The following is a 22,269-nucleotide window of genomic DNA, read 5'->3' on the forward strand; positions in this document are numbered from 1 at the left end:
ACACAGATACAAGCTATTCACTAATTTCACTACCCCGTTTTTCTCATGACAATCTCAAATTAGTTGCCAAAATTGTTATCAAAAACCAGTAGTGCTTTCAATGAACGATTATCAATTTTTGCTTCCAGATGCATTTGTTTAGGTTGATGATGTAAATGTTGATTCTAGATATATTTGACTTGTGGCAGGTTGTGTTTAACTCTGTGATGCAGTGGGTACGGTACGACTTGGACGGTCGACGTCACCATTTACCAGAGTTGCTGAGGGGCATCAGGTTGGCACTGCTGCCATCTGAATGTCTACTGGAGGCTGTAGCCTGTGAAGAGCTGGTGATGGCCGACAAGAGAAGCAGGTAGGCAGGTGTTTGCATGAACAGTGTCAAACAGTATGGCCTATAAAATATTAGAAAACCGTGAAAAAAGCTCATTACAATATCCTAGAGCACAAGGTGACTTTGTCAGTCCAGAACCCAAAAACATTCCATTTACAGTAATATAAGAGCAAGGAAAGCAGCAATATAAGAGAACCTGGAACCATAACATTTTTGGCATTTTTGCTTTGAAGATGACTTCAACAATTTGTCGATTTTCAAAGAGTTGCAGATGAATATTCTGTGAATTGACAAATCGATTAATGGAGTGTATGTAAACGTTTGTTTGTTGAAACCCCGTAAACCATGTGACGTCTGTCCCTCTGTCCTTCACCAGCTGTTCCTGCTGTGGTTGCTGTTTGTTGCTGCTAGTTATGTAGCCTATCTATTGTTGTTGTTGTTGTTGTTGGTGTTGCTATGGTCTAGACCTGCTCCATGTGAAAAGTGCCCTGCGCTATATAAATAAAATTGAATTGAATTGAATTGTTTTCCTACTTGGTTTTAAGTTTTAAAATATATCACAAAACCACCAAATTCATGTAGGTACAGTAGATTGTGTGAGATAGTGTGAATGAAAGAAGCAATGGGTTGGCTTGATACTCCTTGTGTTTGGCCTTGATGAAAATTAAGTGTGTTTGAGACCAGACAAGAGTCTTGAAATCAAGTTGTGAAAAACCACAAAAAGTTTAACCTGTGATTGACTGCCCTCTTCAAAAGAGTGTCTATGTACTATGGCGATCACCCAAATTATAACTAATGATGGTTATGTCAATTAACATATTACGTAAAACATGGTATTTATAAACAATGGTTGAATGATGAGTTTTGTATTTCTTTGTCATTTGTATTATTTACATGACTATATGATTTGTTTTATGTATCATCTCAAAATCAGACAAAAATTAGATGTTTCTTTCTGTGCCTCTCCTCTCCTCTGCTCAGCAGCTCCTGGGGAGCTGAGAGGACAGTGGCCGGACAAACTGCCTTCACCAGGCTGACTAACAGCAGAAAATTACTGAACCAAAATAGTTTGCATATCAGCTCCAGGGGAAGAAATCAACAGTGTTTGTTTTTATTGGTTGATTGATACAGTATAATAAGTAAGTAATAATAACAATAATAACAAAAGTAGTATAATAACAATAAGTTCGAAACACATATACAGTGGGATATTTGTGTGATTAAAACAGCTGCCTACTCAGATTACACTTCACTAAATGCAACAGCAACCGTTTCGGTGCGTAAAAAAAACGCAGGCGATCTATGTGAGACTTATCTCGGATTCAGTGTGGATTGATTCATTTAATAAAATGGAATCGCATCTGTTCTGTTAGATAACACATTCTATTTGAATTAGCCACGGCCTCTCTCTCTCCAGTTCGCCAGCCGTCCCTCACCATTCAATTGGTGCTGGAGACGGGAGACTGTCATGTCCTCACACAGACACGATTGGCCGCAATAGTGTAGTGTGGCTCACTGAGCCACTTGTGTTTACATGCCCATTTACAGAGCCAGGGGTGTGTATGAACACCAGATTTTTTTTTCAGCACACACACAGAGCAGACAGTTAGCAGACCATGCGGAGATTTTCGCTGAATTTTACGAAGTGTATTGGATTAGAATCACTGACTTTACCTTTAAAGGAAACTTGTTTAAATTAGGACACATTAGTTGCTGTACTTGTTGATAGAAAATTAGGCTGTGCTTTTAGAAAAGACATTAAACAAATTAACATCAAACATCTCTCCAGTAATGTTTTAACTGTCCTCTGCAGGTCAATAGTAGAAGAGGCAATGCAGTGTAAAAAGAAAATCCTTCAGAATGACGGAGTTGTGACGAGTCCCTGTGCTCGACCACGCAAGGCAGGACACACACTGCTTATACTGGGAGGCCAGACCTTCATGTGTGACAAGATATACCAGGTAAAGGACATGCACACAATCCTTACACTTAGATGACCTATTTTCATGTGTGACAAGATACTGCATGCTGTATGAAATATAAGTATCGTTTTAGCTTTGGTTCAATTTCATATTTATTGACTTGTAGGTTGGTGTATTTAATCCTAGCTACCATCCAGGTTGAATTTGGTCAAATGCGAGACATTAGCTGTGCCTCTGTTCATTGCCTTTAACTCATATTCCATCAACAAATGACTCTGGTTGATTCATTTTTAGGTCGACCACAAAGCCAAGGAGATCATACCCAAGGCAGACCTCCCCAGCCCTAGGAAGGAGTTCAGCGCATGTGCCATCGGCTGTAAGGTTTACGTGACAGGAGGAAGAGGATCAGAGAATGGAGTGTCTAAAGACGTCTGGATCTATGACACTGTCCATGAGGAGTGGTCTAAAGGAGCACCCATGCTTATAGCCAGGTGAGTTACATGTTACATTATAGTAAATAGAATGATGACAAACTCACATTGTAGTTTTCTACTATTAAGTGTGGTGTCTTGCAGTATTCTTCAAGTCAAATTGTCTAATTCAAAGTATAAAACAAAGCCAAATCCTGAATTGCAGTACCAGTCAAAAGATTGGACACACTTTCTCATTCAAGTGAATAGGAGGTGTGTCCAAACTTTTGTCTGGAACTGTATATTTATATTCATCTTCATTAAAGGTGGCCATGAATGTAAATATTACCGTTTATCACTATTACCAGGTATCAACAATTAAGGGCCATTAGCTGGTGCTGACAATTATTGGCTGAATTTGCTGATAGTGGAAGTATACAGCTGGAATTTTGGAATTTTCTTTCCCTTGTGTGTACATAAAAACAACAAGGCATGGCCTGAGCTGATTCATGGGATCAGGTTTAACAAGTACTTCATTCAACATCCCCTCGAGACACATTTTACCCCGCTATCTACCTTGACCCTATTTTGGAACTATGGCTTGCTTTAAGCAATAAAATATGCTACTTCATAATATTAAGTTCTTTTGAATGTGAAGATGTATCACTCTATGTTATGAGCTCTCCATTGATTATGCTGCTCTGCTGTCACATTGATGCCCTTGTTTTTTGAAGTCTTACACGTGCATACACCTGATTAAAAGTCTGGTGACACATGCACTTCTAAAAAGCCAGGTCTCTTACACAAAAAATACACAAAAATTTCCAATTTAATAGAAATCAGGTATGACAGAAACATGTCAAGAACTACTCCAATGCATGTAAACTCACTGAATAACATTCTTTTAGGTGGAATAGCAGCTCTGTAACTCTATGCTCAAATCAAATCATTTATAGACAGAAGCAGGGTGTCACTCATTTTCACCGAAAGGTAACTATGTGCAGCCAGCACCGTGGCAGCAATAAGCAGCACAATGTCAATGCCTTCGAAGGACGCTGCAACCAGTTGTAGATGGGATGAATTTCTTCCTCCAGTACCATTTTGCTATACATCAAAGTAATGCAGTTGTCAATTATTGACCAGAGACAATAAACTAATTGTTCTTGTCTCTTGTTTCCCCCAGTTTCAAGATCATGTGTTTACCAGGATAGCAAGTGATTCAGACACTGTTGCATACATACAGTTGGCATAAGCAAAACATTCATTTAAAAAAAAAAAAAAAAAAAAAAATTGTGTATAGTTCAATACAAGTGACCAACATGAAAACAATCGCCTCTGGAGGTCTGTTGACACAGCTCTGAAATTTTAGGATTATCGGACACTGTGTTAACGGGTAAAATATTATTTCCTGTGTGCAGTACACAGGGCTGGAGATGACATATTGGAAATTGTGTATACATTTGATGAACTATTTGTCATTTAGGCCTCACTTCCTGTTCCAATGCATTTACCAGAAGGCAAATGCACTTTCTGTTTCTGCTATGTGGCACTAGAGAACATCCATTAATTACATGTCATGTTGCTGTATATCTTGTGTAAACCACACCATGTAATTTTCATGTAAATCAAATGACGTTTGTCACGTAAGGCCGACTTCCTGTTGTCAGTAGGTGGTGCTATGACTATGACTCAATATTGACACGTAAACATAGCACAAAAAGTAAGGAAATTTGTGTTTGGTAGATTATTTCTTTTCTTGTAACAGTGCTTCTTGGCAATAAATCTTATACCATTGGAAAGCCTGTTTATTTCCCTTTTTAAATGGTGCCACATTTGTAAGGAACATGCATTTGTTGGATGAGCAGCAGAGGAGAGTTCTCCTTTCCCTTTCTCTCATTGGCTGGGTAGAATGCACTCTTGACCCCTGACCACAACAATATGCATGAGTGTTGTGTGATTGGGAGTGGGTGTGCATGTGTGAGGAATGGTGTGGTTAACAAAAGGACAGGGGAGACATGTAACATATAACAAAAGAAAAGGGGAAACGTGTAGCATACAACAAGAAGAAAGTGGAAACGTGGAACATGATGACACAGACATGATGACTATGTCATTGACTGACAACCAAAACAAGGCAGTTGTTTGAGGAACACTTGGAGACTGTGGAGTTTCAGGTGTTCATTTATATGATTCTTGTGACATGTTGCACAGTTACTTTAGAATAGCCAAGGTGTCAGTTCATTGTAGCGGAAGAGTTGTCCATCAACGTACAGTTTACCATCCGAGATGACAGCTTTCCTTTTTTTTTTGTCAAGGAACTCTTTCCTAATAGGGAAAAGACTTTTGCGTCTCTCCAGAATTTCCAGAAGAAACTGATTGTTCATGCCAAAATTGGTTCCTCTCAGTTCCTTTCCTTGTTTTTTAACCAGTTTTGTGTTTGTAGTGTTAAAACTTGGTGATTATTGGTCTCAGTTGTTTGTGGCTCTTTTTTACAGCGCCGAAACAGTGGACAGGGTGAAATGAGATTTGGTTCACTTTGTCTGATGGGATCTTAAGTTCAGTGGTCAAGAAATCTTTCAGAGTTTTTTCAGGATCAGAGGAAGAGTCGTCCAATGGCTCTGGGATACCAGAAAAAATTACGCTGTCTTGCATTGAGCACGCTTGCAGATCTAGCACGATTTCTTTAATTTGTTGTCTCTGGTGATGACCACTATTTCCTCATTGGGAGTTTGGACGGATTTTTTCAACTGTTTGTTCTCTTTGGTTAAGATGAGGATCTGTTCCTGGCTGAACTCCAAGCTGTGTTTTAACCCCTGAAATTCTTTGTGTAGCAGTTCAATGAGGGAAATCTTTGCATCCAGAGCAGACAATTTATGATCTATGGATATGAGTGTGTCACTAACCTCAAAGAAGCAGTTAGAAGTTTCTGTCTGGGTGGCTTAGTCCGTGAGTGAGTCAGGTGAACAAGGGCGTTTGGCAGAAGGTGCAGAGGTCGTTGTTGAGTCCTTTTTTCCTTTTTTGCCCATTGTGCCAAGCTGGTCGAAACACTGCCACACTGCCTGTGTGAGACATGCGTCTCACACAGGCAGTGTGGCTGCTCTAACCTGTTAACATGGGCGCCAAAATGAAAAGCAAGAGGTTCCATGACGCACACGCATTGCTCATGCATCCAGTGTGTCCCAGGGGTCAGTGTGAATATTGTCTGATTTCTTTGGTCCTCTGTGACAGTAAACTGAATATTTTTGGTTATGGACTATTGGTTGGGACAAAATAAGACATTTGAGGACACTCCCTTGGCTTTTGGAGACAGTTATCAAAATTTTTCACCATTTGCTGACATTTTATAGACCAAACTATTAATCGAGAAAATAATTGACAGATTAATTAATGATGAAAATAACCATTAGCTGCAGCCCTACGGAACACAATTGTCTACTTGATCATGCTTGTCACAGTTAATGGCTGCCCTGATAAGTAGCTTTACTGTGAAATTATCAGTCACAACATAACTTAAATTCTACATTGTATATCAAAATAATGATCATCTATATATATTGACTTTCTGTAGTCAGAATGGAACCTCAACCATGTCAGAGGTTGACAATGTTGTGGCAGAAAGAGGTGGACAACATAGGAATCGGATGGTCGAGACACAGGTGTCAGATGGGGAATCTGTTTTATTTCACAACGGCTCACCAGACAATGTAAACAGAGAAAATTCCAACATTACAGAATGTGACATGCCTTTTTATACTGAAGATAGGCTATGTGTGTGTATGTGTTCGTGTTGCATGACAAGTCTCATCCTGTTTTACCAGACTCTTTGGCATCCTCAAATTCTGAAGAAGAATGGGACATTTCTCAATGTCACTAAACTTTGGACTTTAACCAAATTTGAGTAGGTGTCTCTGCAATATGTGTGTGTGTGGCATTCCGCCTCTTTCCCAATATCTCCAGGTGTCTCCTGTTTTGGTTTGTTGGACTGACAAACCATAGGTACAGGTCACCGTGACCTGGCACTCATTCCAGGTCACAGTTGTCTGGCCATCATTCTCCCACAACAACACTATACCATGTTTAATGAAAGGCCAATATCAGCAAACCAATACATTGTCTGATGGAGGATTTCCTCCACCTAATGTGGGTATTCTCTTTTCCAGGTTTGGCCATGGTTCAGCTGAGTTGGAGAACAGTCTCTATGTTGTTGGGGGACACACAGCCATAGCTGGTGTATTTCCTGCCTCTCCATCTGTCTCCTTAAAACAGGTAAGAAAAACATTGAATTTTTATGAGAATAGTCTTTAGAAAATACAAAGTCAAGTACGAACAGTATAAATGTACATGTTAGCTAATGCCTGTTAAAACATGAAATGAATGAAAATGAATGTCTGTGTAATATTTTCCTAGGTTGAGCGGTATGACCCTCTCAGTAATAAATGGACTATGATGGCTCCTCTAAGAGATGGAGTCAGTAATGCAGCAGTTGTCAGTGCCAAACTAAAACTCTTTGTTTTTGGAGGGACCACTATACACAGAGACAAGGCTTCCAAGGTTGGTGGTCATTAAGTTCTCTTAAATTAACTCTGTCCTCACAACACACACCTACGTTTTGTTTGTGTGTGTTAATAATGTAATGTAAGATATATAAAACAATAGGGTTTCTGTAATAACACATTCTACCCTGTAGCTGTCAGAAATCTCACAACTTTATCCAAACCCAATTCTCTGTCTTCTGTATCTAGGTCCAGTGCTATGACCCTGTGGGGAACCGCTGGAATATTGCAGCTGAATGCCCCCAGCCATGGCGCTACACGGCAGCTGCTGTGTTAGGGAGTCAGATCTTCATCATGGGTGGCGACACTGAATTCACTGCTGCCTCTGCTTATAGGTTTGATTGTGAAACCAATCAGTGGACTCGAGTGGGCGATATGACATCCAAACGGATGAGCTGCCATGCTGTGGCCTCAGGAAATAAACTGTATGTGGTTGGAGGTTATTTTGGGACACAGCGGTGTAAAACATTGGACTGTTACGACCCCACGTCAGATAGTTGGAACTCCATCACCACTGTTCCTTATTCACTGATCCCTACCGCCTTTGTCAGCACATGGAAACACCTGCCTGCCTAGGTGGGAGACACTAGGAGCCAGTAATTCCAGGTAAATTCTGAATGAGTGGTTGAAGGACTGACACTAACAGATGTTTGCTGATAAGCTGTGTTCAGACTATGTGATTTTTGAGACATGAGCTGTTGTGCTAGCTGTGCTTGTGTGTGTGTGGAGACTGTGCTGTGTTTGTGTGACAAGTGACAACTCTGACCCTGAATTTATCAGGAACTCCAGTTCTTTCTGTTGTTTCCCTCCAGTCACTGTCTTTTTTCTCTGTGTGTTCATGAATTGGAGTCATAAAGCACTGGATTAAGTGCAGATTTTTAAGTTGTAAACACCAGCCCACACAGATGCATTGTATGTTCTTTTTTCCAGCCTTGTTATGGTCATCTGTCACAGCTATGTCTGATGGAACAATTTCTCTTTTCATCAATACAGTCGCCACATAATCGGCTGTGTTTACTCTCGCTTTACACATGTAAACAAGACCTGAAGTGTTATTTTAGGCTTCGAGTCTATTTTCTTGCATTTCTTGTGAGGGTGCTGCTGCTCTACCATCATGCTCCTTTGTGTTCAGTCTGAACACACCTTCAGATGTATGCATCAAGTTTAATTTGGCAATATTTAGACCAAATGCCTTGTGTCACCCTCTTCTTTATTTAGACATTTCACAATGGAACACAAACTACCACATAATCAAGGCCCAGTGTTTTTATTAATTTTAGCCCCAAAAAATACCTGGGTTATTAAGAATATTCTGCTGTAAGTGTTCAACTTTGACTAGTGCACCACCGCCTGTGACAGCTAACTGAAAAATAAATCTTATCTGTCATGTGTTGAATCTGAGCTCAGATTCCCACTCACTTAAATGAAAAAGAAACTTTTGACTGGTACTGTACATGTTTAATTATTGGTAGTGAAAAGTCAAACTGAAGCGACAAGGTCTTCAGTTAATTGCAAATTAATAGCAAATAGCCAAAACTGTACACACACTGCACTGTTCATGGCTATACTGCTAACTTCATACTCTCTGGTCGGGTCACGTCAGCCTCACTGACACACGCACGTCCTCTCTCTCTCTCATTCTCACTCTCTCTCTCATTCTCACTCTCTCTCTCTCTCTCTCTCTCAACTGCACACTTACTATGCATTGAACTATTCCTTAAAGGAGCTACGCTATTTGTATAGCACAATTTTGTTTAGAGTGTATAGCCGGCTTTCTATACACTGGCAGAAACTATGGTTTATATTCACCAAGACAAAGCTGTGCTATAAATCACTGTCAGTTTAAAATAACTAAAAATGAGCAGCCCATATAAGAAATTATCGGTTTTTAACATTAAGCACACAAATCTCTCTTTTGCTTAATTGAGTTCTGACTTCACAGCCTGGTTTCCAGATCCCATTTATGGCAGGAAGCATTTTTTAGCATTTTTTAATGATAACTGATTATGGAGCCTGGCCCTTTATCTCTAGAAAAAGGGTTACTGATGGTATTGCTTCCCCTCAATGAATTGCTCAGTGGTAAACCAAACAGTACCTTAACTTATTTATGTCAGCTGGCATTGCTGCAGTGTAGAAATCAAATCTCAAGTCAAAACAAGCACAGAAATCTAGACCATTAATGAAAGATTTAGATGTTTCCTTACTTTCAGTTTATTGATGCTGTGACATTTTTGAAGAGCTGATTAAATTGTCAAATTTAGTTTGCAGCATTATACCACTTCATCAGAACTACCATTTTGTAGGCTTGTCCTTAGCTGAAACTGCATCACCAGTGGGTTTTCCAACCATCAGACTGGGCCCCTCGCATTTTCCCGTGAATCAGATATACCATCAGAACCTGTGGGCCCTCAATCAAAGATCTAGAAACGTCCAGGCGTTGCAGCTCTAGAAAATTTGGTATTTCTCTGTCTCTATAACATTAAATGTTCATGAGAACATAAGAAACAATCAAAGCTAAAGTCTCGGGGGCTGTCATCCATGTCCTTCCTTACTGATTTACCAAGCATCGCCTCACATATAGAAACTGTTTTTAATGAGTTGTGCTCCATTTAGCGCACACCTGAGATGACCTACCAAAGTTATTTTGATTAAAATAGCAAAATTTATGGTAAGTCTTACCCTATCTTCAATTTGTCCTAATGTTGCTAATGTCCTAATGCTTGTTTTAGCCATGACTTGTGCTTTATGGTGGATAATCCATAATTAGAAAATATTTAATCAAAATACTTCTGTGTTGATCATCTACCACTTTTTGTTTGTATGTTTTTGTGAACTGCAGCCTGCCCTGTCTGTTTCTGTGGATGTCCACCCACATCCTGGAGAGCATTCGTGACTTGATAGATTTGTGCTTTTTTTAGCCTCATTATTATCTTCTTCTCTTGCATGTTCACCTCTTTTCTCCTCATACTGACAGACAACTCCACCTCAATCTAAATGGCAACTCTCAACTGTCAGTCAACTCTGAGCCACGTGAGCTCTTTTGTGCTGAACTGACATTGACACAACACACAGCTGCCAAACAAACATTTAGTAGCCAAATGTCCAATTACTTTTGAACCCATAAACTTTGGGCACTATATGTTAGTTCTTTCTATATTGACAACAGTGTTTCCCTCAGGATTTTTTGTCAGCAACAGTTTTGTTGTGAGTGCGCAGAGCCTATGCGTTTCCAGTCACTCACCACTAGCTGCAGCCAGCTGCTCAAAGTGGAAAAAGTGTGCATGGTTTGCATTTGTTGTGATTATTATGTACAGTGTGAAATTTCATCATTTAGCAGCATATAGGGGGAAACACTGCATAAACCTATTCAGATAAAAGCATAATCAAAATAATGTATACTGTTAAACACAGGTTGTCCTCAGGAGTACATAATGTCCAATCTACACTGAAGTAAAACAGTTAAAAGGCTTTCATCCCGAAGTTATGCTCTTTGTCCTCTAACCTGTGCAGTGTGATGGCAGCATATAACTATCTTCCATCCATATCTGCCCAGCATTGCATCCTCTTCCACATCGTCAACCCCCTTCTTCCTTTTTCAACCACCCCCACTCCTTCAAAAATTCATGATGCGAAATTGGATTCCCAAAGCTGCCTGCTCCCTTCATATCCATCTTGTCATTTCCTTTCACCATCATACTTGCAGCTCCTGTATTTCTGTCTTTCATTCCCCACTTGTGTGCGCTTCTTGTGTACTTCAAACATTACAGGCATACATTTATGTTACGTCTTACCCTGTCCTCAATGTGTCCTAATTTTTCCTTACCTTGTCTTATTTTGGCCTTGACTTGTTCTTGGTGGTGGATAATACTGGAAATTAGTACCACTTCCAGCACTCAGAGCAGTAGTAACAACCACCTCTCCCATGGGTCTCCGCCGGGCTGGCTAATTGTGCATTGACTTTTCAGAGAGGGCAGTGTTTGCTTCACTTTGTTTTTGTGGTTATAATTTATTCATCATCAAAATAAAACATGAGGCAAAAACTTTAAATTAAACTAAGAATTAAAACTGATTTTGCTCATACTATTATTGTTATTACTCTATTTTAACAGTAAGGAATCAGTGAATTGCACATATTCCTTCGACAAAGTCACAGTCCTCTACAATGCAACTCTACCTCCCAGACTTCAGTCACGTAAAAATAAACTGAGAGATGCATGCAACCAGATGTTCTTTGCAAATTGTCATATTCATGAGCCAATGGGATTGGTCACAGCGTCCATACACAAGACACAGACCAGCACAAAATATCTTAACACAGAATATCGCTGACTTCAGCACATAGTTGCTAGTGACAGATCAAACGTCGGAATTCCAACGGAAAAACAATAGCAAGACTCGTATTATTGTTATTGAATGGTCAATCAGAGATGGTAGCTGTTGCAACAGTTGCTGTACTGTTTATTTTCTGAAACTATTTTAATTCATTTACTTTTTATGAATGTAATTTGGATCATTTATCTAAAGCAGTTTTCAAAATCTGAGGCGCACCTCCCCAGAGGGGCCTAAGGGAGTTAAATGGGGGACGTGGAGGGAGAGATGTGAGGCAAGAGCCAAAATTGGCATCAATACTGGAACTCTTGAGTCATAATTCAGTATCTCTGAACACACTAACATGTTTTAGTATTCAGTGTGACTTACTGCTAATGGAACTGCAAATTGCTATTTCAGCATAGTTTTAGTAGTGCCAATTTGCCAAACTGTAAACAAATATGGTCTAAAGAAAGATATCTCAAATTGTAGCCCACAGCTAACTCACTGAAATGTGTACTTCCAGTTTATATCTCCAAAGTATTATGGGAACTGTAATTCCAAGAAACCAGAACAATAATGGGGATGTTAAGTCTGATCTGTTGGGGCTTGGTTAGGAGCAGGTTTGGCTAACAGCAATAATTTAGGATGTTCAAAGATAATTATTAATTATTAAAATCAATAAAAATATGAATAAGAATGAATAATGGGGCACCACCCTGGGGTCAAGGACCAATAACCAGTGGATACAGTCTCAAAAAGGGGTGTTCACTTTAAAAATGTTAATATCTGAGAGACATGAACAGTCACAATTGACATTTTATTGAAATTTCAAATGGTGCACAATACAAGCATATATGTCGATAAGGATGGTTAGACATCCAGCAGCGTCAATGTTTATACTAGTGTGGAAAGTGTGAGGATATCCGCAGTACATATTGTCCACTATCAAAGAGAAACAAAGACAGACCACAGAGGCAAAGAGGCAAACCGCCAAACCAACAGAAACAAAAAACCCCACATGAAACAAAACTATATCATAGCACGTTGCAAACTCAGTGATACTGGGCACAGCGAAGGGGCACTAATATGAACCCCCGCCATAGATGGAAAAAAAAGGCTGACATGCCACGAACCGAGGTGGTGATACTGAGAGGTACATGTAAACTTCTGGGACCCTGTGCCCCATCCTGACATGTCCCTTAGTCCTGCCCCCTAATGGCAGCTAGGTAACGTTCCCATTTCAGATTGAAACTCTCCACCCTATTCATGAGTCTGTATGACAAGCCTTCCCGACATGAACATTCATAAGGTGAACAGTGAAGGTTTGAATCAGAGCACTGACTCTCTCAGCCTTTAAAACAACATATATACAAATAATACCAAAACAACTTCTCTTTAAGGTGTAACAGAGTTTATTAACGTTAGCAATATCAATAAACAATCAATAAACATCATTCAACTACAAACTATCAAACACAAGAAACTATAAACAACAAGCAAGCAAATGGCACGTTTAAGTGTGTGTGTGAGAGGAGGAGCATGATGGCGGACGTGACCGACGTGGGAGACTACGTCAAGCGAGAGTTCTGGTCAGGGGAGGTGACCGCAAGATTTACACAGAGACAATTGCTAATGGCGTCTGCCAGCCTAACACGTGTCTCTGAGAATAAGATAGCTTGAGGACAGAGCTAAGCTCTGCTACCAAGTTATGTGCTCACCAAATATGTGGTGCAGGAGCATATGTGTGCGTGGTTAGTAAGAGGAAAAAGGAGTGAAAGCACCAAAGCATAGAGAGATCCTAGCAGCCATGGGGAGACGCAATGACTGCTTTTTATCACTCAGAGATGCAGTGAACGGACTGTGATCCATCCACCATGGTCGCTGGACTTTTAATAAATAAAATGAAATTTACTGGCTTCACACATGGCAGCAAACTAACATAAAACAACCCAACAAAGCTTGGCGAAACACAAATCCGCTTTAGCATGATGAACACAACCAAAAACAAGCACCAAACAACACTAATACTTCTACAGTATTAACAGCAGTAATAACCAGACTCACAGTCCGTTCACTTCACAATTAGTTAACTTCAATGTATTGCTTAAGGAAGCGAGCAAAGTGTGTTTCATTCCGTCTTTCCGGTCTGGCTCAGTTCCTTGGGGCTCAGATGGTGATAGGGCCGTCTTCCCACTCTGCTGGTGGGTTGTACGGCAGCTGATCCTTCTTGGCAGAGTTGCGGAGAAACAGTGGAGTCAACTCAGTTGAAGAAAAGCGGGTTATCCTTCTTCTTCACTTCTGCAGGAAAGGGTGACAGCACTGGGTTGCACAACTGTCCTCTGCTTCAGATCCAGTTACTTGCTCGGTTGAACACAAAGAAAATCTCTTCTCATCCAGCGAGGTTGAGATTGTGCGGCCTAGTTAGAGTTAACATACCTACAGGGGTACCTCCTTATGGTAGCCATGGGAACAGCTGGAAACATGGTTTTGGAAGTGTCTCAGTTGTTTATACTGTTGGTGACATCACAGCTGGGGAACAGGATCCCTCATAGGTTCTGGCTGGTCTCATCCGATGGTAGCTGAGAGTTTGACTGGATTTCACTCCTGGGTATGAGTTGAGCAAAGCATGGTGAGAACTGAAGTCCGTTTTGGACTCCTTTTGTCCGACTTGGTGCCATTTCTTTGTTATCAGGCTGCAGTTTATGACTTTGTGCAAGCCTGCCTTTGTCTCATACACGGGGCATATGACGCCCAACAGACATAAGTCGTGACGTTTCGACTGTTTCGGGTCCAAGCCAGTCCAAGGTTCTTGTCTTTTCAACAGTGTTCCTTGTTGTTTAAATAGATCTGAGTCCAAAAAAAAAAAACAAATTTATGGTTAGTTTCTCAATACACAGTTTCACTAACGTAACGTTACAGCTATGGTAACTTTACTCTTGCAACTAACATTACCCTTTTCAAAGTTCATGTTTATTTTATTAGCAGCTTGTTACTGAGTAATGCTAACTAGCTTAATGTTAGGTTACTATGCTAACATTTGTGTTTGTATAATTAGCTTACATGTTTTTTTAGACTAAAATGCTAGTTGTGTGTCGGCAGCAGTCCCAGGCAGGGGCGGAGCTAGACTCTCTGCACAGAGGGGGCGAAGCATTCTCAAGGGGCCCTTCTAAAACAGTCATTTTAAAATTCACAACTGTAAAATAGCTGATATATCCTATCCATAATCACAAATTGTTATTGAGCCATGCAGGCCTTTGTCCAATGAAACATACAGTGAAGCCACTTTAAGACAAGCTTGTTCTGAAGAACAAAAAAGAAAACATGTTGCCAGCTGTGTTCAAATGTTTCAGCACTAAGGACTGGATGTGATGCTCTACATACACCTACTGATGAACAGTTCAGCATCACCACCAATAGACAGCGACAAACCAGGTGCACTGTCTCAGAACCATGTCTTTCTTACATGGGAATAACATAAATTTAAAGTAGACACAGCTGTCTACAACACTACAAGGCCTATTCAAGTACAAAGTTGAGAGTCTACAACACCACAGGCAGTGACACAGACAGTTGCTGAGATGCAGTGAGCATGGACAGTCTGACTGATTTCTTCATAACCAAAATTTAAGTTGTTAAAGACTAATTATGGATGTTTCAATCACCAGTTGTTGTCCCTGCTTAGACTGCTGTAGTTTAGTGTAAAGTTAGTCAAATTGTGTATTTCTCCATCCTCCATAGAACAAAATAATCCGAACAGTTTCACAAACTTTGTACATTTCACGGTCCCTCTTAAAAACTTCATCCTCCTCTTCTTCATGGTGGTAAACCTGCCAACTACTTTGTCCTTATTAGTGTCAGTGTCCCGCTCAACACACAGCAAAGTGAGGTTGGATAGTTTGGCCTCATCCACGCACGAACACAATGGCTCTTAATAAGTTCCCCTATTCCTTCTGCACCCGCGGGGTTGCACGCTATGTCCCCAGTGGGGCCCCTACTGAGCGTGGGCCCTCTGCCCCCGCGGTCGCTCCGCTTATAATCCCAGGAAAAGAGATCTGACAAGGAAGAGAGAAAAAGGCAAAACGGGATCCCTGAGCTGCTGCCTCGCCTCTAAAACAACGGACAGCTGCTTTCCATTAATTTCCTTCTCCAGCAGGAGGAGACAGTAAAGGAGAGGAGGAGAACGAGTGAGAGAGAGAGAGAGTCTGTGTGTTGTGCAAATTCCTCTGATAACCAGTAAATTCATCAAATTCAGTGCCCTATATCGCTATATTTTCCAAGTTGACCCCATGACACCACTTTGAGTGACAGCCCCCTCATTTGCATAATAAAGCAGAACTGCATAAAGAAATGTAAAGAAGAAATTACATAAATAAGAAATACATAAATATGTTTGGAGAAATAAATAGGAGGAAAAATGCAAAGGGAAAGTAATACAGGGATGGCATATTTGCGCGGCTGCCAGTGTCACTAATGAGAAGGAATTTCTGATTCCTACATATAGAACCTTTTAAAAAAAATAAATAAATAAAATGGAAAGTAAATAAATAGGGGACTTTATGTGCAAAGGGAAAATAGTACAGAAATAAATGCATAAATAAAAAATGAATAAATTAATCAATAATGTGGAAGGTAAATAAATTGGGGAATTTATACAAAGGTAAATAAATACAGAAGTCAATTAAAACAAGTCAATTGTTACATTTTATCAAGAATTAATGCCTACATTTATTTTAATATTATTTTTGGTGCATTTTATGGCATATTAATTTATTTATTGAGTCATTTATTTATTTACTTTTATTTTTTATTTTGGCAGTTTCAGGCCTCCTTACTACACAGCAGATTTGAGTTTATCATAGACATAATGGTATCATGTTTGCCAGTCAACTAAGCTTCCTCTTTCCTCCTTTCCTCTTATCTGTTCCAGGTGTTGATTTTTTTCATCCACTGAGAAAGGACTGCTGGCTGGAAGAGAATCGCTGAGACGCCATCCTGCAGCTGGCCGGGGGCTGTAGCTAGATACAGGACCAATCCTTTAAAACAACTACAAAAGACCACATTTAACTTTATCCAAGCTGCACCTCACAGACTCTGAATCAGTCCTGAGCAGTTCAGCTAACAAACCAACAGCACATCACCCAGGTCTTAACATATATAGAGAGAAATATTCTCCACATGATGCTTCCTAAATAATGTGATAATACTTAAACAGACACTTTGGTAGACCTGATGGATGGACATGTGCTTTGTACCACTCATACAAGCCTATGAGTGTTTGTGTGTATGTATGTTTCTTTAATGTCTTTGTTAGTTAAGAAATCCACTACTCAACGATTCCATTTCTAAAGACATAAGCTGTAATTGCATGAAGCGCTGCCAGATGACATTTACATACTTAAATGGTTTCCCTCAAAAATGCAACAGAACAGAAATGAAAGCCGTAAATGTGATATCCAGTTCTTAATAGATTGCACAGTACACATGGACTACATGTACTGGTATTAGGACCACATTTGCACCAATAGAATTTAAATGAATGGACTGACTTGGAATTTTCAGTCCCTACAAGAGAGCAAATTTAAACTGCCATCTGTATCATCTACATTAACCCTTAAATAGCCAAGCACATATAAATATTTTTGGAAAGTTAATTAATTGCTATTTATTCTAGGACAAAATTACAATTTCATGGTTTTTTTTTGGGGGGGACATTTATTTTTCAATTTACACTCTGTATCTCCCGAGATACATTGCCCATTTAGGGTATAAATTTAACATTAATTGTTCATGTGTCAACTTTTTACGTATGTATTTACGTTTTGCATATGTAATTTTTTAAAAAGTGAAAAAAAACTGAACAATATACTGAAAAATATATAATTACGTTAAAAAAATACCACCAATCGCTAAAACTGACCACCTAACTATATGTAATATTACACAAACTCCTGTGTGTGTGTGTGTGTGTGTGTGTGTGTGTGAGAGAGAGAGAGTGAGAGAGAGCAAGACAGACGTCACCATACTACATATCATGTATTATTGCAGACAGAAACATACAATTTTTACACATTTCACACAGCAATTTGAAGAATTCTCCTAATCATTACCTAAACATCTTCCTTCATTTCTTCTGGTTTGCTCCCTCCTCTGCCTCATCACTAGAGCTGCCAGTAAAATTGGCGCTGTTGCCATCCTTACTGGCTTTCTGTATACAGCTGATCTTCCTCATTGGTTCCCTCCTTTGAATCTGATCAGGTGGCAAAACTACAGATTTCACCTGACTTTCTTGCACTGTAGAAACTGTTGACAGAAATTCCCTGAAAACATGTACACTGGTGATTTAATCAATAATACACATTTAAGAGTAAAATAAGTGGTAATAAATATTTCACACCTTTATATTATTATCTATATAGGCCTCAAACATAAGTATATCTGTGAGTGATTATCCCTGTTTATACCCCCATCTGGGCAATGTATTCTCCAAGATACAGACATTCCATGCTTCATTATTAAAGTTGTGAAAATAGTCATTTTTTTCCCAGCAAGAACAATCATCCTTAAAAAATATTTTCTAAAACAAAATCCCTCCAAAATATAATGAATATGAAAAAATAACAACACTTACCTCATGGCCAGTGTCTTTGTCCACATATGCTGACATTTTGGATTTTGACTCTAATGATGAGTAGATCTTAAGATGTTGGCACAAAGTCACATGACCTGAGTACTTGACCCATCCCCCCTTCAGTGTTTTTATGAGATAAAGTGCAGCCACTTAATGCCCTTCCCTCCACAGTCTGTCAGATGACTGTATCAGTGTCGGGAAGGTTACTTTTGAAATATAATAGGTTACAGATTACTAGTTACCCTGTTAAAATGTAGTAAGTAATGTAACTATTTTAATGACTTCATCAAAGTAAAGTAACGTATTACATTTGATTACTTTTCTAACAAGTTTTTTAAACTGGGCATTAAAGCTAATTTAGGCACATACTGCCAAATGAATGGAGCCTTGCTAGACATAGAGACAGCTCCTTGTAAGCCAGCACATATTCACACACACACACAGCTGACAGACGCAACAGCATCATTAATCAAGTGTATGGATAGAGGCACACTGGCACCAACATGCTCAGTAGCGTTAAAAATGAAACTTGAACATAGCCTGTCATGGAAGCCTTACACACGTTCATGCACACACAGAAGCAGCAACATCAGCATAAAATCCAATTGTACAACTAACAAAAACTATACCCAATAAACAATAATTTTGAAATAGGCAATAGGCTACTACAGTCAAAAATTGAATCGTAAATTAGCTTACTTTTGATGATTACAGCAGGAGACAACGGGACTTGGTGTTGAACACTGAAATTATTTCATTGTAGCCCAGTGATTCAGTCACATGCTGCTGCTGACGGGGAAAGGGCTGAATTAGCAGCCACGCACGTGTCGTTACTATTTTATGCGCTGAATTCTCTTCCTCTTGCTCCTTACAACATCTTTTTGTGACAAACTTAAGCAAACTGCTTTGTTTCACCATGTCGTTTATCTTTACCTACATTAAAAGCAGCTTACTAGCAGAAAGTAGGCTTCTATTCCTCTGTGCAATGCGCAGGCTGTACACTGAGTGAAAGAGGAGGGGCTGTTTGCAATCTGGCATTTGCGAAATGCACTGCCACTAAAAAAAATCTGACCTATCATCATCATATGGTGCACTCGAATTTGTCCCACGGCTTTTTCTCAGTAACTGTAACAGATTGCAATTATATTTATTTTGTAATTACATAACACTGTTACATGTAACTAGTTACTAGCCCAGGATACAGAAATTAGTAAGAGTTAATTATTAAGGGTTAAGAAAAGTCAGACTAGGAAGGGAGACCCATTTTCCTGCACATTAGCCACGGATTTACTTCAGTTAACCCCCACTGCACCAGAGAATATTTTGCTATGTGGCAAATTTCAAATCTACAATCAGCATTTCATTAGAAATTTTTTTAACATAGGAATTAAATTAATGCTGTTCTATTCTCAGTGGAATAGTGTGGTATTTTAAGTTGTGGGTATTATTTGCCTGTTGTTTGTCATAGGAGAGGCCCAGCAGCTGCATCAAAAATGTTCTAGCAATGACAGCAGATTCTGTCGTAATTTCCATAAGAGAATATGCAGTTCATACAGTAATAGCTGCATGGAGAATATGTAGCATAGTGATTTGGCTTCAAAAACAAATGGATGAATATGATTTGATAGTGTTTGATTTTTTGTTAATTAGGTTATTTTGGCCAGTGTTGGGGAAGTGAAAAACTGTTCCATTACTAAATACTCGTTACCCTCCTTATCTTAAGTATAAGAATTTATTATTTTTTCAGAGTCAAAGCAACTCCTTTCAAATCTACTTTTTAACTAATAAATGATTCAAAGCAAACCAGATTACTAATAAGCTAGCATTTTTTAAAACCACAAACTCACTCAGACTACACACTAGGAAAACGTCTCGGAAAATCAGCGGTTCAATCCCCGGCTCCTCCAGTCTGTATGTCCAAGTGTCCTTGGGCAAGATACTGAACTCCAAATTACTCCTGAAGGCTGTGCCCATCAGTGTGTGAGTGTGTTTGTGTGAATGATTAGAAACTTGCATGGCAGTCTCTGCCATCAGGGTATGAATGTGTGTGAGTGGCATGTAGTGTAAAGCGCTGTGAGTGGTTGGGAGACTAGAAAGGCTGCTATATAAAATGCAGTCCAGTCCATCTAATATAGGGCCAATATCTCGAATGTGGAGACCCAGTAACAGATTGCTGCTGGTGCCTGGTGGAGCCTCAGTAGCCATGTACCCAAAAACCTTTTAAATTACAGCACTGACTTGGCCTTGGCTTATGTTTGCCTTTCCTTAGTGCCAGAGGCTTAATAGTACTTTGCAGAGCTCTAAAATTATATTTTCCAATAAGTTGTACAATGTAAAATAATTACAAAACACATTTGGGAACATGATCTGTCGATTTAATTAAAATGCATATATGGCAATTTCACATCTCAAGTTGCACATGCACTCCTTTGTATTTTAAATGGCATGTCTTTGTGTTGAAGGAACCTGTGCAACTGAAGCAGTAACACTAGAGGTCTGGCTCTGGGCTACTGGTGTCACATCAGTCATAGGAAGGTGTTTTATTTCAGACAACATGGTATCTGATTGTGATCTTTCTAGAACAAATATGAGAAGCACAGAACAGCCTCATGTATAGTGTCCTGCAGAAACAAGTGTTGTTTAGTAAGAAGCTGAACACTAAACTGAATTGTAGTGTTTTTTTCTGTAACACCTATGCACTTTTGATATTTATCAGTACATTCCTTAGCAATGATTTCTCTTTGTCTCCTAAATGTAAAATATTTTCTATATGCTACAGATTATACCAGCTGTCACAATTTTAAAAAGTTGCACAAAAATACATCAGGAATGTTTCTGCAGGACACAGATGCATCATGGTTAATACATGGTATTGTCTCTGTAGAACTGTACAGTATTTGCTGGTGTTGTTACTGAGCTGCCATGGGGATACGATAGACTGTGGTAGAATGTAGAAATCTGAGTTTAATTTGCTTTGAGTTTTTTCAATTTCCTGAGGATTTCAGCTGTTGCACAGATGTTCCATGCTCTTTAGTATGTTCAAACAGGTTTTTTAGAAGTGCGGAGGAACTTGTTTTTGAAAGAATTGATGATTTTTGAAATGATTTGGGAAAATGTAAAAAAAATATCTTTTCAGAAAAAATGTTACCTACCTTATGTTTTTACTGGTGAAAATAAACTTTGACTGACTTTTTAAACTTTGGTCTTGTTTGCTCTTTGCTTGTATGTGTAGAGGAGAATGGCAGGTTCCATGCAATCATGCAGGAATAAGCAGAAATCATGTCTGTAGAAGCAAGACGTGGATGCAGCAGAGTCAAGATGTTCCTCTGCATTACCAAAAACAGGAATTGCTTCCCATATTATCATAGCCACCTGTGCATGAAGAATGAATACTTCAGCACTTTTAGTTTTTGAAAAATCAACTTTCAAACATTCATTAGAATTTTTCATATTTTAAAAAATGATATAAAATAACTGGAATATGCTAGAAAGAAGAAAAGTCATAGCATAAATGTCCTTAAAGAGCTGAAGATTTTGATATTTGAATAGGTTCTGTTCTGTTCTGCATGTTCTGAAAGTATGCAGAAATAGTGATTGAAAAACATATGGAAGAATAATAAATAGCTTTGAAGAACAATAAGAACAGCAGACTTGGTCAAGAATGTAGGGAAAAGTCCCCTCGTTACTTCAAATGCAAACAGTACAAACCCTCAAACAACAGGACCAGCGCCTTCTTCAACCCCCCAGGAATGTTGACCTACAAGACATCAGTGAGATTTCCAAACTCACCAGACCATACACCACATCCAGCAACAATCAAGATATAAAAAACCCCTAATCTCCTGCATGGCACCTTAACCAGAGCACTGACCCTGCCACCTTTGACCTTTCAAGCCCTTAAGAGCCAGGAACATGTAAAAACCAATGCATACTTCAGTGTGAGCTGATAGCACAATTTGGATAAACATCACCCCGACACTTGCTATTATAACTCCCCTTGAGATTAACACACACACACAAATGTAACACATGGCCTTGAACCCTGCCGTTTTCAGTCAGATCAAGGAGAACAAAGGACTGAAAAACCCATGGACTCTAAAATGTAGTTGTAGAT

The 22,269-nt window shown here is 39.2% G+C and overlaps 1 protein-coding gene across 2 annotated transcripts in view; it reads left to right on the forward strand.

Annotated features, from left to right (window-relative positions):
* The window catches only part of LOC122985541 (kelch-like protein 25), a 47,564-nt gene extending 26,212 nt beyond the window's left edge, over positions 1 to 21,352 (forward strand). Inside the window, exons 6-12 of one of the 2 annotated variants that reach the window (XM_044356283.1) lie at positions 213 to 352; positions 2,145 to 2,292; positions 2,548 to 2,744; positions 6,824 to 6,929; positions 7,071 to 7,214; positions 7,406 to 7,822; positions 16,455 to 21,352. In XM_044356283.1, the coding sequence (XP_044212218.1) occupies positions 213 to 352; positions 2,145 to 2,292; positions 2,548 to 2,744; positions 6,824 to 6,929; positions 7,071 to 7,214; positions 7,406 to 7,792 (1,122 nt within the window). In that variant the 3' untranslated portion in view covers positions 7,793 to 7,822; positions 16,455 to 21,352. Of the gene's footprint in view, positions 1 to 188; positions 353 to 2,144; positions 2,293 to 2,547; positions 2,745 to 6,823; positions 6,930 to 7,070; positions 7,215 to 7,405; positions 7,823 to 16,454 lie in introns of both variants that reach the window. The other variant, XM_044356282.1, reaches the window with a different exon arrangement.
* Positions 21,353 to 22,269: the final 917 nt, after the last annotated feature.

Source organism: Thunnus albacares, chromosome 7 (assembly GCF_914725855.1).
Source record: "Thunnus albacares chromosome 7, fThuAlb1.1, whole genome shotgun sequence".
Taxonomy (NCBI): domain Eukaryota; kingdom Metazoa; phylum Chordata; class Actinopteri; order Scombriformes; family Scombridae; genus Thunnus; species Thunnus albacares.